Source organism: Myotis daubentonii, chromosome 2, assembly GCF_963259705.1.
Source record: "Myotis daubentonii chromosome 2, mMyoDau2.1, whole genome shotgun sequence".
Classification (NCBI taxonomy): domain Eukaryota; kingdom Metazoa; phylum Chordata; class Mammalia; order Chiroptera; family Vespertilionidae; genus Myotis; species Myotis daubentonii.
The window spans coordinates 74,190,725-74,209,974 of NC_081841.1; the positions used below are offsets into that span (position 1 = coordinate 74,190,725).

General features: G+C 41.8%; 1 protein-coding gene across 1 annotated transcript in view; it reads left to right on the forward strand.

The window, feature by feature from the left end:
• Window positions 1-11,943, forward strand: part of GLIPR1L1 (GLIPR1 like 1) — a 28,510-nt gene extending 16,567 nt beyond the window's left edge. Inside the window, exons 4-6 of the mRNA XM_059681028.1 lie at window positions 4,767-4,855; window positions 11,737-11,763; window positions 11,852-11,943. Of these exons, the coding sequence (XP_059537011.1) occupies window positions 4,767-4,855; window positions 11,737-11,763; window positions 11,852-11,943 (208 nt within the window). The remainder of the gene's footprint in view (window positions 1-4,766; window positions 4,856-11,736; window positions 11,764-11,851) is intronic.
• Window positions 11,944-19,250: the final 7,307 nt, after the last annotated feature.

Here is a 19,250-nt window from a genome sequence, read left to right on the forward strand (position 1 = left end):
TTGCAGTAGAAAAAAATTTTTTCAACAAATGCTGCTGGAACAAGATGCTATCTAGCTACATCTTTATATACACCTATCTATTACTATAGATATAAATATAGATATAGATCAGTGATCTCGAAACTTTTGAGCTCAGCGTGTCAGCATTTTGAAAAACCCTAACTTAACTCTGGTGCCATGTCACATATAGAAATTTTTTGATATTTGCAACCACAGTAAAACAAAGACTTATATTTTAGATATTTATTTTATATATTTAAATGCCATTTAACAAAGAAAAATCAACCCAAAAAATGAGTTCGTGTGTCACCTCTGACACGTGTGTCATAGGTTCATCATCACTGATATAGATATAGATATAGATATAGATATAGATATAATAAAAGTGTAATATGCAAATTGACCGAACGGCAGAACAGCAAAACAACTGTCTTGATGACCTTCCAGATGAAGCTGGGGCTGCAAGGGCCAAAATTTGTGCCCAGGGCAGGGTGTGTCCCTCATCCCAGCCTGCACCCTCTTTAATTCTGGTGGGATCAGCTCTCAATGGGCAGTCAGACATCCCTCTCACAATCCAGGACTGCTGGTCCCTAACCGCTCTCCTGCCTGCCTGCCTGATTGTCCCTAACCACTCCCCTGCTAGACTGATTGATGCCTAACTGCTCCCCAGAAGGCCTGGTTTCCCCCAACTGTCCTCACCTTCCTGCCTGGTTCCCTCCAACTGCCCTCCCCTGCAGGCCTGGTTCCCCCCAACTTCCCTCCCCTGCTGGTCATCTTTGACCACATTGGGGTGGCCATCTTGTATGTTGGAGTGATGGTCAATTTGCATATTACTCTTATATTATATAGGACTAGAAGATCAGTGCACGAAATTCATGCACAGGGGAGTCCCATCAGCCCAGCCTTCACCCTCTCCAATCCAGGATCCCTCTTACAATACTGGAACACTGGCTCCTAATCGCTCACCTGCCTACCTGCCTGGTCACCCCTAACTGCCCCCCCTACGCTGGCCTGGTTGCCCCTAACTTCTGCCCACTGCTTGTCTCTTCACCCCCAATTGCCCCCTAACTGCTAGCCTGGTCACTCATAACTGCACCCTACTGCCAGCCTGGTCGCTCCCAACTGACTCCCCACCGGCATAGTCACTCCACACTGTCCCCCCGCCAGCCTGGTTGCCAAAGCTGCACCTCCCCTGCAGGCCTGGCTACCTCCAACTTCCCCCCTTGCCAGCCCGGTCACCCCTCATGCCTGGCCCCTCCAGCCTGATCACCCCATGCAGCCTGCTGTTCAGTCATTTGGTCATCCTTCACTAACCCCGCTGCTGGCCTGGTTGCCCCCAATTGCCCCCCCTGCCAGCCTGGTCACCCCTCACAGCCCTTCTGCAGGCATGGTCACCCCACGCAGCCTGCTGTTCAGTCGTTTGGTCATCCCTCACTAACACCCCTGCCAGCCTGGTCGCCCAACACACCCTGCTGTTCAGTTGTTTGGTTGTCCCTCAGGCCAGCCCTGGGTGGCTGGGGGTGTGTGAGGACTAGGCACCACCCAGTGGCTGTGGGCACTGCCATCTTTGAGGGCAGAGGAGTAAATTAGCATATTCCCTCTGTATTGGCTATGGGTGCCGCCATCTTTGCATTGGTGTGAGGGTCAATTAGCATATTCCCTCTTTATTAGATAGGATATCCTATCTAATAATGATACCCTATCTAATAATGGGGTAATATGAAAATTAACTGTCACTCCATCACAAAGATTGTGGTGCCCAGTCCTCTCAGCCCCGCCAGAATCCCCCAGTCCCAGGGAGACGTCCACTGAGAACGGGCAGCATGAGTGGCATGGTGGAATGCTTGCCTCGTTGCCACAGCAACGAGGCAAGCATTCCACCTCTGCCATGGAGGGCCTCTGAGCAGCAGGCATGGAGCAGCCAGGGCGGGGTGTGGGGTGGGAACACTTGCATCGTCGCCCTGGCTATGAGGCAAGAGTTCCGCACCTAGCCTCGGTTGTGCCTCTAGGCCACGGAGAGCCTCTGGGAAGCGGGTGTGGAGTGAAGAGGTCTCGCAGAGAGCTACTGGCACAAGGATTCATGCACAGGACTACTAGTATATATATAATCTGCATAAAATAAAACCTATAAAAATAACTCAAACCTGCCCTAACCGGTTTGGCTCAGTGGATAGAGCGTTGGCATGTGGACTGACAGGTACCAGGTTCAATTCTGGTCAAGGGCATGTACCTTGGTTGCGGGCATATTTCTAATAGGGGGTATGCAAGGGGTAGCTGATCAATGTTTGTCTCTCATCGATGTTTCTAACTCTCTATCCCTCTCCCTTCCTCTCTGTAAAAAATCAATAAAATAAAACATAAAATAACTAAAAAGTAATCTACGAGTTAAGTCTAAAACCTAAACTATAAAAACTTTGTGCCCTTAACATAGCCAACAATTTTTAGCTACCACACCAAAAGCATGATCCACAAAAGAACAAACTGACGTGTTGATTGCATTAAAATTACAATTACCACTATTCAAAGACATTGCTAAGAGAATGAAAAGTTAAGCTACAGAGTAAAAGAAAGCCTTTGCAAAACATATCAGATAAAAGACTTGTATCAAGAATATAGGGAGGACATTCAGAAAGCCAAGAGACATATGAAAACATGCTCAAAGTCACTAATCATCCAAGAGATGCAAATCAAAACAACAATGAGGTACCATCTCACACCTGTCAGACTGGCTATCATCAACAAATCAACAAACGACAAGTGCTGGAGAGGATGTGGAGAAAAAGGAACACTTGTGCACTGCTGGTGGGAATGCAGACTGGTGCAGCCACTATGGAAGACAGTATGAAGTTTCCTCAAAAAACTGAAAATGGAACTCCCATTTGACCCTGTGATCCCACTTCTAGGAATATATCCCAAGAAACCAGAAACACCAATCAGAAAGGATATATCCACCCCTATGTTCATAGCAGCACAATTCACCATAGCTAAGATCTGGAAACAGCCTAAGTGCCCATCAGTAGATGAATGGATTAGAAAACTGTGGTACATCTACACGATGGAATACTATGCTGCTGTAAAAAGGAAGGAACTCTTACCATTTGCAACGTCATGGATGGAACTGGAGAGCATTATGCTAAGTGAAATAAGCCAGTCAATGAAGGAAAAATACCACATGATCTCACTCATTCATGGATAATAGAGACCATTATAAACTTTTGAACAATAATAGATACAGAGGCAGAGCTGCCTCAAACAGATTGTCAAACTGCTGCGGGAAGGCCGGGGAGGGTGGGAGTGCAGGAGGTAGGGGGGTAAGAGATCAACTAAAGGACTTGTATGCATGCATATAAGCATAACCAATGGACATAAGACACCGGGGGATAGGGGAGGCTAGGGGACTGTCTAGGGCGGGGGGAAAAAAATGGACACATATGTAATACCCTTTGTAATACTTTAAGCAATAAAAAAAAAATTACCTCTTTAAGGAAAAAAAAAGAATATAGGGAGAACTGTTACAATTCAATATCAAGAATGCTTAAAACGATAAAAAATGAATAAAAGGTTAATAAAGAAAATTTTCAGATGGCAAAAAAGCAATGATAAAAACCTCAGTATCATTCATCATTAGGGAAATACAAATTAAAACCACAATATCGCTACACATCAATTTGGCTAAAGACTGGCCATTCTAAATCCAGAGGAAGATGTGAAGGGACTAGCATTCTCCACCACAGCTGGTGGGAATATAAAGTGTCACAAATATTTTGCACACAGTGTAGAACTTCCTGAAAAAGTTAAATATGCCCTGACCATATGATCTATTTATTTCACTCCTAGATATGTAGTCAAGGAAATGTATGCCCATAAAGAGACATATATGAATATTCAAAATGTGCATAGTACTTTAATATGTAATAGTAAAAAACCAGAACAACACAAATGTCCATAAACAATGGGTGGATAAATGAATTGTGGCTTATTCTTTAATGGAGTGCTCCTAATGTTATTAATGTTTTCTCTGGGTACTCTACGTAACATTTGTAAAGTCTACCACAAACACTGAGATGGAAAAAAGCAGGTTTGTTAGAATGTGTCAGCTTATACTATTGAAAAGCAGGCATAATATCTGTCAAATGGTTGTCCAAATGGTACTATTACTTTGGTATATCATCAAACAGGACTAGATAAGGATGATGATATTATACTTTTAAAATAAGCCATAAAGCATATGTTTCTATTTGCTATTTAAATTTTGCCTATTCCATTTACAAAATAAAGAGATAATCTTAGTGTTCTACAACCAACAAACAAAAAATAACTTTGGCTTTCACATACATAAGTACACTGGTTTCATATCTAATTTATGTTTTATTGCATATTAAAGAATATAACTCCTTGGCTGGGTGGCTCAGTAGGTTAGAATGTTGGTCTTGCTCATCAAGGTTGCAGTTTTAATACAAGAATCAACCAACCAATGAATGAATATATAAGTGAAACAACAAGTTAATCTCCCTCTCTCCCTCTCTTCCTTGCTCTCTAAAAAAATCAATAAAAATTTTTATTTTAAAGGATATAACTTTGACATATTGAGACCACACTGTAGAGATCAGTTTTAAAGTATCTTTTTACAAAAAAAATTAGCATAAAATTGAGACAAAAGTCATTTTCAACATTCATGACTTAATGAGCAACCAAAAAATAAGTAAATGTACAAAATTAGAGGAGTAAATAGCCATTTGGCTACTCAATGTTTCCCTTTTTTACAGAGGAAATCATGCAGGAGCCCACCCTTACACTGAAGGAGCATCCTGCTCTATGTGTGGAAAAGAAGACACTTGTGAAATCAGCCTCTGCAGTAAGCAAAATGAAAAAAGTAAATTGTAATTTCCTATTTGGAGAGCAAAGTTTCCATAAATTCATTATATTTTCAAATTTAGCTCTCCTCAAGTTTATACAGAATTTATGAAGATTTGCTTGCTGCTCTCTGATGATATAACTCATTTGTCATAAATCACACTTAAACTCAGATAATCCCTCCCTTCTTCATTGATTATTTTCTCTCTGAGGCTAAAGGACAGGTGGGAGTGAGGTATAACTGTGATCCAGTGTGCTGCTATACAGTAGATATTTGCTACTATACAAGGAACTACAAGTTGAAATTTTATTGACATTTGCCTCCATTCTCCTCCTTTTATTAGTTATTAGGGGCTCGGTACATGAAATCAGTGCACTGGAGGGGAAGGTCCCTCAGCCCGGCCTGTGCCCTCTCACAGCCCGGGACCCCTTGCTCCTTTCTACCTGCCTGCTTGCTGCTCCTTACCTCTCAGCTCACTGCTCCTTAGTGCTGCCACAGAGGCAGGAGAGGCTCCCACCACCGCTGCTGCGCTCTCCAGCCATGAGCTAGCTTCTGGCTGAGCTGATCATCTGAATTGATCTTCTGCCCCCTGGTGGTCAGTGTGCATCACAGCAACCAGTCATTCCACCAGTTGTTCCATAGTTCGGTCAATTTGCATATTAGGCTTTTATTATATAGGATTTGTGTGAGCTCTTTATATGTTAAAGATACTAACCATTTATTGACTATTTGCTGCAAATACATTTTTCCCAGTTTGAGTTTTAAAAACTGGGCTCATTAGCGATTTCCCCTGTAGCCACATGAATTCTTTTAGATACCCAGTTTCTTCCTCATTGGAATTCTATGTTATTTTTATTGCTATAATTTCTTTTTTTAAGAGTCTCTTATTCTTGTTGAGTTATGTTTTTTTCTAGAGTTTGCAGCCATGGGGCCATAATGGCTTCACTTCCAACTTTATCTTTTTAAATATGTTTTTATTTATTTGAGAGAGAGAGAGCAAGAAAGAGAGAAAGAGAAATATTGATCCCACAATCTGGGCATGTGCCCTGACAGGGAACCTAACCAGCAACCTATGGGTATACAGGACAGACATCTAGGCCTCAGGCTTTTTACTCTTTGTTGTTAATGCTTATAGGAGTCAAAAGGTCCTTCACAGGTGGTTTATTATGCTAATAAGCTCCTAGTTTCTGAAAGAGGCTGAAGATTCTCATTCAGGGTTTTCACAGGACAGGGGCACCTCACAGAACCCCTACTCCTAGGAGACTCGCCTTTCAGCAGTAGCAACAGAACAGCTGACACTGAATGGCCACTTAAAACAGGCCCCAGCACTTGTGCTGCACCTGGCGACCTGGTTTGATCCACAACCCCAGGAGGCCGGCACTGTTATTCCCAGCTGTCAGATGAGAAAACAAAGGTGTGGAGTGGCTAAGTGATTTTCCCAAGTGCAGGGCAGAGCTGGGAGGCACACGGAGTGGGGGCTGCTGGGGAACAGATATGCACAGAGATGACGCAGGGATTCCAGGTGTGAGTGACAACTGAGGCAGGACAGGACAGTGCCAGGAAGCGAGGAGGCAGCAGTTATTGCCCCAGAGACCCAAGGGCACATGCTGGGACCGGGCTGGACTCCTGACCCTCAGGGGTTTCATGTTGCAGAGCCATCTTGCCCGTGTATACGGAATCCAGAATCCAGAATCGGAGTACCCCAGGGGCCCCAGGACATGGAGCAGGGAATTTCCACACCTGCCTACCTTGCCAGTTAAGCACTGAGGTTCGTGGGCCCAATGAGGGCAGGGGACAGATAATCACAGTGACAACAGTGAGCACTTAGTACCTGTCAAGCACCGGGCTGAGAGCCTTACATGCATAATCTTATGCACACGCTGTAACATTCCAATGAGGCTGGTACTATTATCATACCCATTTTATAGATGATGAAACCGAGGCTCAGAGAAGTTACACAGCTCTAACTGGCAGAGCCTGTGTGACTCTAAAGTCGATATATGGTCACCACGTCCCTCTGCTACCCCTGACCCTCAGGTGGGTGGCATTGCTAAGTCCAGCTTTCCTCTCCCTCCTGCTCTTGGGACACCTGATAACCAGCAGAGTTCAGCAGAGGAGGAGAGATGGGACTCCGAGGGACCCAGCAGGGGACCTGGCCATTATTTCTCTAAAGCCCGCCGATAAAGAATCAATAAGGAAAGATTCGCCTTTTCCAGGCTGTTCTATTGTATCTTCTTCCCACTAATAGAAACTGGTACCCCATGGGCAATCAGAGCCTGCAGCTGGATGGAGGGACCGAGAGGTTGGCCATTCCTGCCCAGCTCCTGCTGTAGGGTGCCCTGTGTTTGTGGGGCAACCAGCGGTACGGGGGCCTTGGCCTGGTGCCTCCTGCATCCTCCGGCACCCACCTTCAGTTCCCCATTAGCCATCAGGCGATGGGAGCCTGCTCCCCGGGGATGGGACTTGGTCAGTGCGCCTCATAGTGACTGGTCCAGCAGTCGTTCTGGTTGTTCTGCCGTTAGGGTCAATTTGTATATTACCCATATATTATATAGGATTATTAAAATAGTGACTCACTCAGGAGTAACACATTAACACGTTAAGCACCAAGCCTGTTTTGTCTTCCTTTCCGTTTAGCCCGTGATATCCGATTTCACCAATATGCTGGCAACACCAGCGACTGACCAGTCCCGATGTAAAGTACAGTGTCAGTGACCTGTGACTGACATGGTGCTTAACATGTTAATCAATGTCCAAATTAATTGTGATTTAAAACTAGTGTTTCTGTTCCATCATCGTCCTATTAGTCCTCAGAACAAAGATACTTTTTAAGTTAGGTGTATAAATTCTTTGATTGAAGATAGAGTGAAATGGATGAAGGGGGTAGATGTAAGAAAAAGAAATAGTTATAATGCCATAAAATAAGGCAGATACAAAAAGAAAGCACATTGAAAGATTTCCTTTATATAAATTTCAAAATCAGGCAAAACTATTCTACATTTGGACTCAGGATAGTGGTTACCTTTGGAAAGGAAAGGGGACTTAATACGTAAAGGTTATCTATGCATGTTCAATTTGTGATAATTAACTTTCCATGAGATATGTATGTTTGAATATCCATTTTATACATCAATTAAAGAATGACTTAGAGTATGGTGCATCTAAAATCAGATTTCATTCAAAGCAATTTAAAAAATAACCTTCCTGCATTATGTCCCACCTGGAAATTAGTGTTTTCTCCTTGAAAAAATAAAAAGATAACAAAGAAACACTCTCTTTTTCATTTCTCCTTCCTGCCCAGTATCCAAGCCACTGTCATTACTCTCCTGAACTAGTCCAGTCTAATGATGCTCTTCCTACTCTACTCCAAACTGTTTACCCAAAGAAAATCAGATCAAATACCTTCTTTTCTTAAAATCCCTCATTTGCTTCTTCCTGCAATTGAAGAAAAATCTGACTCCATGCCATGTAGCCGCCAAGCCCATGTTTCTATTAACTTCCCCCACCCTCAAGCTCCATTATCAACACCTTCAAATATTCCAACCCCCTTACAAACTCCAGCATCCAAATCACCTGTGGGTCTGTTTCTACTTTCAAGGTTGTTGCTGTTTCTTTCTTTTTTAAAAAATATATTTTATTGATTTTTTACAGAGAGGAAGGGAGAGGGATAGAGAGTTTGAAACATCAATGAGAGAGAAACGTGGATCAGCTGCCTCCTGCACACCCCCTACTGGGTATATGCCCGCAACTAAGGTACATGTCCTTGACCGGAATCGAACCTGGGACCCTTCAGTCCGCAGGCCGACGCTCTATCCACTGAGCCAAACCAGTTAAGGCAAGGATATTTTGTCTCTTGGAGTGGTACACTGACTTGAAAAATGGCCAACAACTATTCCTCCCCCCACCCCCACTCTCCTTCTACATGCATGCCTCTACTCCGATTGAGGAGTGGACCATATATCTCCTCTCCTTGAATAAAGGACTTGATATAGTGCCAGTTCTGAAACTGGTCTTTAAAAGACCTGGAAGCTTTTGGCTTTTGCTGTCTTGGAAGCATCCAGTGTATAGAGCAGTGATGGCGAACCTATGACACGCGAACTCATTTTTTTGGTTGATTTTTCTTTGTTAAATGGCATTTAAATATATAAAATCAATATCAAAAATATACATCTTTGTTTTACTATGGTTGCAAATATCAAAAAATTTCTATATGTAACACGGCACCAGAGTTAGGGTTTTTCAAAAAGCTGACACGTAGAGTTCAAAAGTTTCGCCATCACTGCTCTAGTCTTTGTTGCTTTGAATCTCTGATGCTCTTAAGCACTGTTTTGTTCTATTTTATTTGGATTTTCTAGCTGTGATTGACAACCGCTTTTGTCTGTCCCAAACGACTACATTGCTGAGACTTAAGTAGGTATTGACAATGGTCTCCAATACAGCACTGCACAAACTGCAAAGGCTCAATAAACTTCGAGACCTGCTAGGAGGTGTTTTCTCCAACTTGTTCCTTTTCCAACTATTTCGAAATATTTGGTGATTCTTGGTCCTTTACTCTTGGAAATTAATGTTATGATAAGCTCATCGATTCCATAGAAGACCTTGAAATTGTGGTTGGCATAACATTGAGTTTATAGGTAAATTTATGAAGATTTAACATCTTTATTACATTGACTATTTATATTAATAAAGATTATTTGGGTTTAAATGTCTTTCAGTTAAGTTTTAAACTTTTCTCAGTAAAGACCTTGCACACCAAGTTAGATTCCTTAGTAGCATGTATTTGTTGTTTTAAAATGGCATATTAAGATTATATTTCCTAATTTATTTTTGCTAATTTATAGAATATAAATTATTTTTATATTAGTCTAATATCCAGAAATCTTACATAATTCTCTTATTAATAGTTTGTTAATGGTCTTGTATATTCTTAATGTTCTATATAAAAATATGTTTTTCCATATAAACTTTACATCAGTTATTTATTTTACTAATATTAATAGTCAGTGACTCTTCCAATACAATCCTATCTAATAAAGAGGGAATATGCAAATTGACCATCATGCCATCACAAATGGTGGTGCCCATAGCCACAAGATGGCATTGCCCAGTTCCCTCAGCCCCACCAGAGCCCCCCAGTCCTTTCAGCCAAGCCAGGGGGGTGGCAGTAACACAGTGCAGCCAGACCCACCCTCAGCCCTCCCAGCTGCCCATGCCAGCCTAAGGCGCACGCAAGCCTCGGATGGTGGCTGCGTAGCCACCCAGAGCCACCCAGGGTCAGGTAAACAGGGCTGGCTGAGGCTTTGCTGCCAGCAGTGGCAGCAGCACAGATGTGATGGGGGCATCACCTTCCCCTGATCGCTGGGTCACCTCCCACCCCTGAGGGCTCCTGGACTGTGAGAGGGGACAGGCTGGGCTGAGGGACCCCCCTCCAGTGCATAAATTTTCATGCACTGGGCCTATAGTGATGTATAACAGTGGAGACCATTTTGTTGCTCCATATTTTTTAGGACATATTTCAAAATTATATATTTTTGCTTTAAAGTGTTTTTAATTAGTCCTTATGGCCAGATTATGTTAGTTTTCTCTTTCCTTATTTTGCTGGGATCTTTTATCTTGAATGAATGTTTAATTTTACAAGGTATTTTCTGCATCTCATCAAATGATCCCCAATCTCTTTCTTCAATGTTGTAAACTTCATCATAGTATTTCTTTACTTTTTTTTTTTTTTGCTTTCTGGATATTGTTTCTAAGTATTACATTGTAAGTTTAATTTTTTAAAATTTACTTTTACTCTCAACTCCTTTTTGAGTAAGTATATTTTTAAAAACTGGTTCATTTAACTAATATTTTGAAATTATTGCAAAGAGATAGATACAGGGTGGTTTTTAATTTTTTTAAACTTTTATCACATCCTGTTTCCTCCTTTATTATTGTTTATTTATTGTTTCCTGTATTCTTATTTTCTTATTATTTTTTATCACTTTTTAAACAAAATCTTGACTGTTGCTTGTGCCTCTCTGTGCCTCCTGAACTTATGTGAGGTGGCTTTACTGAGGAGGTGATTAAGAGCATTTAAGTGTCATACAAAGTGATCGAGTGCAAAATAAAGTAAGCTCTCAATAAGTTTTAGGTATTAGTTTACGTTCCTCATTATTGTCTATCTTTTGAGGCATTTTGTTTTTTTATAGTACTAATCACCCTCTGTAATGATCATTTTTATTTCCTTAGTCCATTTTTAAATTGATGATAGATTTTCTTTCCTTATTTTTCTGTAAGGAGAGGAACTTTATTTTGGTTCTGATAACCATTACGTCCAAAGGCTGGAATCATGCTAAATACACAGCCAAAAATTTTAAAAAAAGGAAGAAAAGAAGGACTAAATGAATGAATAAGCAAACAAACAAATAAATAAATAAATGCATTCCTTACAAACTGCAGATTGCTGATCAAACAGTAAATAGGGGAGAATAATTTGAAGGGGGAAAGACATTGAGCAAAATTCAGAGCAAGGGCCAGTGCAGAAATGAGTGAGATATTTCATGGAAGGCTGTGGGTACCCAAAGCACTACATGAAGGACTACCTTTTTCAGAGATTTTTAAATGGGTATGACAGAGCATCAAATATAAAGTGATATAGTTTTGTCTATGTTTGGCTTTTATGCCTTCAACGCAAAAAGCATTTTAGAAATATTTGTGGAAATGACATTGTTGGCAGAGAACATCACACGGATTTTAAGTACAACAGGATTTGGGGAGGAAACTTTCATCATTTTTTTTTAAGCTAAAAAGCCAAATTTTGTTTACTAAGTTCATTAACTTATTCTAAAAGCCCAAAAAGCAAATGAATACTTTTAATTTTATATTACTTTTTTCTATTATAGGAAATGAAACACGTGAAAGACTTGTAGGTATGTATAAAACTATCTGAGAATTGATTTAATTACTTTGGTCCCTTGAAACTAACTTGAGCTCTTAACTGTTGTTTTTTATTGACAGAATATCCAAATTGGGAACCAAAGGGGGAAGCACCACAGTTGGCAGCATGTAATCTATTGTGCCTACTTTGTGTTCTTCTGAGAATGTGTTAATCTTTATGCATTATGGGAAACACACTCACCGGTCCAAAATTAAATAAAGATAATGGACATGGAGACACAAAGTACAGCAAAAGTGAGGTGTTTAATGTTGGTCTGGCAAGATCAGGTGTCTGGTGGGCAGGCACACCCAAAAGGTTTACAACCCACATTTTATTCCCTGGTGCTCAGGTCCCTCCCTTGGTTCCTCATTGGCTGAGTACTAGGGGGTATACAATCTTCCCGGACCTCACCTAAGTTTCATTATTTCCTTATAGGGTATTCTTTCCTTTCCAGTTTAAGTTCCTCTGTCAATGTGCCCCTCCCTAGCATCCTGTTTGCCCGGGGACCCTCCAGGTGCATGAACTTTGTCATGTCCACAGGCTGCTATGCTAGCAAACTACCAGTCATTTTCCATTCAGGGTTAAATGCCTTGCCTTGAAATGGACCACCACTGACTTTATTTCTAACATTCATATAAAAGAGAAAGTCTCACACATGACAATAAAAAAAAGTGCATGGCTAAATGTCTCATCAGATTAATTGTTAAAACTTCAACACTCTTGTGTGTTATATAATTTAATTTATATTTTTAATTCAAAGGTATATAGTATTGCTGTATAGAAGAAAAGTAAAAGTAAAAAAAAGTATCTCAGATTATTTTTTTAAATCCTCATCCAAGGATATGTTTATTGATTTGAGAGAGGAAATAAGAAAAAGAGAGAGAGAAAAACAACGCTGTGAGAAACATTGATTAGTTGCCTCCCATATGAGCCCCAACCAGGGATCAAACCCCCAACTTAGGTATGTACCCTGACATGACAGTGCCCTGACATGATGGTGCCCTTACCTGATGGTGTGACTTAGTTTGTTGAGTATCGTCCCATGGACCATGAGGTCACAGGTTTGATTCCTGATCAAGTCACATGCCTGGTTTGTGGTCTCCATCTCCTGTAGTGGCATGCAGGAGGCAGAAAGTCAATATTTCTTTCTCACAATGATGTTAATCTCTCCCCCACTCCCTCTCTCTCCCTTTCTCTCTCTAAAATCAATAAAAAAAGTATATATACATATATATATATATATATATATATATATATATATATATATATATATATATATATATATTTTAAGTAGGTACAAAGGACACTAATAACAAACAGAAAGAATGGTAAACTGGTCAACACTGAAATTAAGAACTCTGATTAAGAGAATGTAAAGGCAATCACAGAATAGGAAAATATTGGTTCAGCAAATACAATTAAAAAGAGACTTGGAACTAGAATTTATAAATAAGTTCCACAGCCAATATGAAAAAGATAACCCAACAGATTTGAAGGGAAGTTTCATATACAAATGCATATAGATGGTCAATATACATATCTAAAAATGCTACAGTTCATTATTATCCAGTGAAATGTAAATGAAAATTACTAAACCATTTCTGTAAGAACTAAAATAAAAAATATAGACGATACCAAGCAGAAGCAAATATATGATGCAACTAGCACCCTCTTACTGCTACTGGTAACAGTGTTAATTGCAACCACTTTAGAAATCTATTTGGCGATATTTTTTAAATGTTTTTTTTTAATTGATTTCAGAGAGAGAAAGGGAGAGGGAGAGATAAAAACATCAATGATGAGAGAGAGTCATCCATTGGCTGCCTCCTGCACTCCTCCTACTGGAGATTGAGCCTGCAACCCAGGCATGTGCCCTGAACAGGAATGAAACAGTGACATCCTGGTTCATGGGTCGATGCTCAACCACTGAGCCACTCCAACCAGGCTGTCAATATTTTTTAAAGTTGAACACATGCATACTCAATGGTCCACTTCTGAGCGGAAATGAGCACTGCCGGGAGCCGGTCCATGCTTGCTGTTTCTGCCTACCAGGACCCTTAAGCGAAGGAAATTATCAGGCGGATTTACTAACTCGCCCAGTAGTTTGTACAGCTCTAGAAGAAGCCCGACGGTCTCATGCCATTCACCATCAAAATGCTTCTGCTCTCCGTCTATATTATCGCATATCTAGAGAAGCTGCTCGAAGTATTGTGCGTGACTGCGGCCATTGTCCTACTCATTTTCCTAGCCCTGCTACTGGAGTTAATCCAAGAGGACTTAGACCCTGTGACTTATGGCAGATGGATATTACTCATGTCCCATCTTTTGGCAAACTTTGCTATGTGCATGTTTGTATTGATACCTTTTCTCATGTTATCCTTGCTTCTGCACGTACAGGAGAAGCCTTTAAAGATGTAAGTCAACATCTATTCCAATGCTTTTCCTACCTAGGAATACCAAGGGCACTTAAAACTGACAATGGGCCTGCCTATACCTCTAGAGCTTTTAAAAACTTATGCTCTACATTCGGCATCGCACATACTACAGGAATACCCTACAATCCTCAAGGCCAAGCAATAGTAGAAAGGGCTCACCAAACTTTAAAAACACAAATTAAAAAATTACAAGAAAATGAGTTTAAATATTCCTCTCCTCATCATGTTCTACAACATGCTCAATTTGTAATTAATATACTAAATGTAGATTCTGAGGGAAATTCCCCGATGTACAGGCATTGGAACCCTGATCTAACTAAACCTAAAGCCCTCGTCAAATGGAGAGACTTGCTTACAGGAGCCTGGAAGGGACCTGATGTACTTTTAACCCAGGGGAGAGGATATGCTTGTATATTTCCACAGGACGCAGACTCACCTGTGTGGATTCCAGACCGTCTAGTCCGACCTTATGTCTCACCGCCTGCCATCTCTGCCTCATCATAGCACACCTGACCAGTGCCCATCTGCAGCAGATGTGCAGCCCTGAGCTGGAACAATCTGTCCATTGGGAGGATCACATGTGCCTCCTTTTTGTCTTTCCACATGTCCCAGCTTTGCCCCACATCTCCTTTCCTTTTTCCTTTTTTAAAAATCTAACTACTTGTTTGCTGGTTCTTTGGCCTTTCTCCTTCTTTCCTGAACACAGCCTTTTCTAGAATCTCCCTACCCTACTGTTCCAGGAAGGGCACCTCCCTTTTCTGCCATGACTAGGGGGTGTCTGGTATATGTCCCATACATGGAGTTGTCTTGTGCCAAGAGCCTGACATCCTGGGCTGAGAAAGCCCTGTTCCAGGACTCTCCTTTGTCCTGTATTGGCGCCTCTTACCCTTGTGCCAAGAGGGACCCTCTTCTTACAATCCAATTGCCCATAGCTGTTGCCTGAGCTCTCTGTTCATGCTGAGGTTGAAGCCTCATGGTGGCTGGTACCACGGATCTGTCTCTGGCCCAATGGCGTAAGCTGGGCCCTCTCTAGAGAAGAAACCTGAGTTCCCTATGATCAATGCCAGAGCCCCGCCAGCAGGCGAGGGAATCCAAAGGCAGTTGCTGGGCATGGAGGCCAGAGGGACATAGGCTATCAAGGAGACAAAACTGAACCTCACATCACCCTACTTGGCCCAGAGATGGCTGGTAGTCAACGACGGGTAAGACTCCACAGGGTGGGGCAACCTAAGACAGGCACAGTCGGGGGCCAGTAGGAGAAAACTTGGGGTGCAACAAAGGTGGGGCACAGACCCCCCTCCCCAATGGTGCAGGGGCTTGAACACTCGCCCCTTCTGAGGAAGGTCTCCTGTCCCCATGGCTGCTTCCTGCTTCCCATGCCCAGCTCAGATCCGGACCCAGGTAAAGACAGAGACTGGCTTACAGCAGCTGCCCTCTCACTGCAACAGGACTTGTTTCCCATTTCTACCTGGGACCACAGGGAAAGGGGAAGCTGAAGGAAAGGGCTGTGTCAGGATGCTGCCTTCTTCCCTTTCTTCTCCCTCTTTTTTCTAAACACTTCCATGCCTTGTAGTTCTTTTGCTTTCTCTTCTTTTTCTACTACCCTCCATTTTCCATATCAGCTGGATCCAGAGGGCACAGCTTACTCCTCCTCGGACATCGACACCACCATCAACCACGGCCCTGATGGACCCTTTGATGCAGCCCTTCAACTTGCTGACTCTTCAGGAAGCCTGTTGCCAGTGACGCCGCCCGCTAGCCAGACCAACAAAGACGATCAAACCAATAACTTGAGGACAGCTGAAATCCCTTGACTGAAGAGGCTGGCAACCTTCTACAGGAATGGGACTCCTTCTGCGCTCCATCCACTATGTTTATAGCTATGCTCACTATCATTGCTTGCCACTCTTCTTCCGAGACTTAAATGGCCCAATCTGAGAGGTGGCCACTGATTTGCATGCGTGAGCATTTAAAAAATAAAAAAGGGGGAATTTGCCGGAAGCCGGTCCATCCTTGCTGCTTGACACAGTCGCTGCAGGAAAGAAACATCTGCACAGCATATGTTTCAAGGGACCTGGCGTATATAGCATACTGTTCTTAATATGTTTGCTCCCCTTAACGCTGTGTGTTTTAACCAAGGTCACCTCTCCGAGAAAGGTTGTTTCCCCAGGTAGGAATTTTTCCCTGAAGTCAGGGAGGGGATGAAACTCCTTAACTAAGTGCCAGGCGGGTAGTTAATCACTACAAACAATCATGCTTAAGCTACATAATCTTTACTCCCTTGAATGGAGATAAGAAACGCCCTAACCTTTGTAATAGAAATTGACAGGATTAAAATCAACTGGTATAAATACGGATGTAACAAGGCAATAAACAGCAGCAGAACCTCTCTGGAGATCCAGACCAGAACTTGGCTGGAGATCCGGGCTAGAGATCCTGGCTAGGCTGCTGATCAACTGAACGCTGTCTCCGTGTCCTTCCTTCTTCGCCGACTCCGTCTACGCCTTTGGGAACCCCTGGACCTGCTGGGGTTGGACCCCAGCAGAGCACAGTACATACATTCACAAAAAGACATGCAAAAGTTCATGGCACACTCTTCATAAAGAGTCAAATGGCCCTAACTGGTTTGGCTCAGTGGATAGAGCGTCGGCCTGCGGACTTAAGGGTCCCGGGTTTGATCCTGGTCAGGGGCATGTACCTTGGTTGTGGGCACATCCCCAGTGGGGAGTGTGCAGGAGGCAGCTGATCGATGTTTCTCTCTCATCGATGTTTCTAACTCTCTGTCCCTCTCCCTTCCTCTCTGTAAAAAATCAATAAAATATATATATATATTTTAAATTCAAATGTCCATAAGCATGTGTATATAAGTAAATTGTGGTATATTTATACACTGAAATACTATACAGCAATGAAAATAAAGGACACCTATTAACAATAACATGGATAAAATGTACAAACATAATGTTGAGCAAAATAAGATACAGAGTCTACACTTTGTGATTTCACTGAAGTGCATAACCTCTGATAGTAGGACAGAGAAGTCAACCTGCTGTGGCAGAGGGTGTGGACAGTAACTGGGAGACAGCACTAAGGGCAGGGTGTTGGGGAACAGGGTCCCTTCTATTTCTTGATCTAGAAACTTGTTCAGGCTGAGAAAATTCATATGCCGTACACCCAAAATGTGTATACTTTGTGAGAGTGTATTTTATTTTAATAAAACTTTAAAAGAGAGAGATTTAGATATGTGATAGCTGAATGATGGTCCCCTAAAGACGTCCATGTCCTAATTAATCCTCAGAACATGTAAATATGTTAATTTACATACGATGGCAGATGAAAGAGCTGGGGATGAGGAGATTGCCCGGGATTACCCACGTGGCTCAGTGCCATCACGTGGGTCTTTATAGGAGGGAAGCAGAGGAACACGTGAGACAGAAGAGTGTCAGAGTGAGATAACACGAGAAGGCTTGCCCAGCCATTGCTGGCTTGGAACAAGGGAGAAGGGCCATGAGCCATGAGCCAAGCAATGAAGCTGAAAAAGACAAGAAAACAGGTTCTTCCCTGACCCTCCAGAAGGAATGCGCCCGTCAAGGCACCTCCCACGGGTCTGACCTCTAGAGCTGTAAGAGGATAAATTTGTGTTGCCTTACAATACTGTCTGTGGTCATTTGTTACAGCAGCAGTAGGAAATTAATGCATGATCCATTCATGTTTGAAGTTAAGACAATTAAAGCTTCCAGAAAATAAGAATAAGACAAAAAGATAAAAGTTATAAGTAACTGCCTGACAATTACAGTCTGAAAATATAAAAGAATTGCGGTGGAACTGGTAGAATTTCTGTCAGTGAAGTTGTTGAGAAATTTAAGTGAAATACACCAGAGGACTGTGAAAGCCCATACCAATCTAAACCTATTTTAAGCTACAAAGTAAAATGCAAAATAATAATAATAACTTTTAAACAATATTAACTTTGAATGTATTACATACTGATTCAGCTAAAATATAATGTGTACATATCAATGTCTCAGTTACTATATTATACATTTTATACAGAAGGAGATATCTATTATCTCCTAAGGTTGTGGCTGTTATTCCTAAATTACAAATGGAAAACCTCAAAGGCAAACTTTGTCCCAATAACTTAGAGTGGAAGGACTAGAATCTAAACTCCAAAATTCCACTTAACTCCAAAAAATTAAATATGGAACTGCCAATTGACCCAGGGATTCCATTTCTAGGAATACATCCTAAGAAACCCAAAACAATCAGAAAGAATGTTTGCACCCCTATGTTCATAGCAGCACAATTTACAATAGCTAAGACCTAGAAACAGCCCTAGTGCCCATCAGTAGATGAGTGGATAAAAAAAGCTATGGTATATTTACACCATGGAATACTATATCACAGAAAAAAAGGATATCTTACCCTTTGAAATAGCATGGAGGGACCTGGAGAGATTTCTGCTAAGCAAAATAAGCCAGTCAGAGAAAGACAAGTATCGCATGATCTCACTCATATGTGGAATTTAATGAAAAAAATAAACTGATGAATGGAGTGGATTCAGAGACATAGAAGCATGGAACACACTGAGGAATTTCGAGGAAAGGGAGGTAAGAGTGGGTGAGTGGGAAGAGATCTACCAAAAGACTTGTATGCATGTATGCATAACCCTTGGACACAGACAATAGGGTGCTGAAGGCCTGCGGCAGTGGGAAGGGACTGGCTAGAATGAATAAATGGGGCAAAAAGGGGGACATATGTAATACTTTCAACAATAAAGAATTTGTAGCCCAAACAAACAATACCTAATGGCTTGAGACAGGAGCACCTAGCTCTTTTCATAAACAATAATGACAATAATGGGGCCAGAGTGTCTGAAAAAGAAGGGAGGGCCTTGAAGGTATTGTGAGGATTTAGGATTGTGGTTTGAGTGCCATAGGAAGCTATCAATTGGAAGGTTTAGAACGGAAGGGTCACATGATCTGACTTACATTTAATAGGACCACTCTGGATGCTCTGTTGAGTATAGTATTTAAATGCAGAT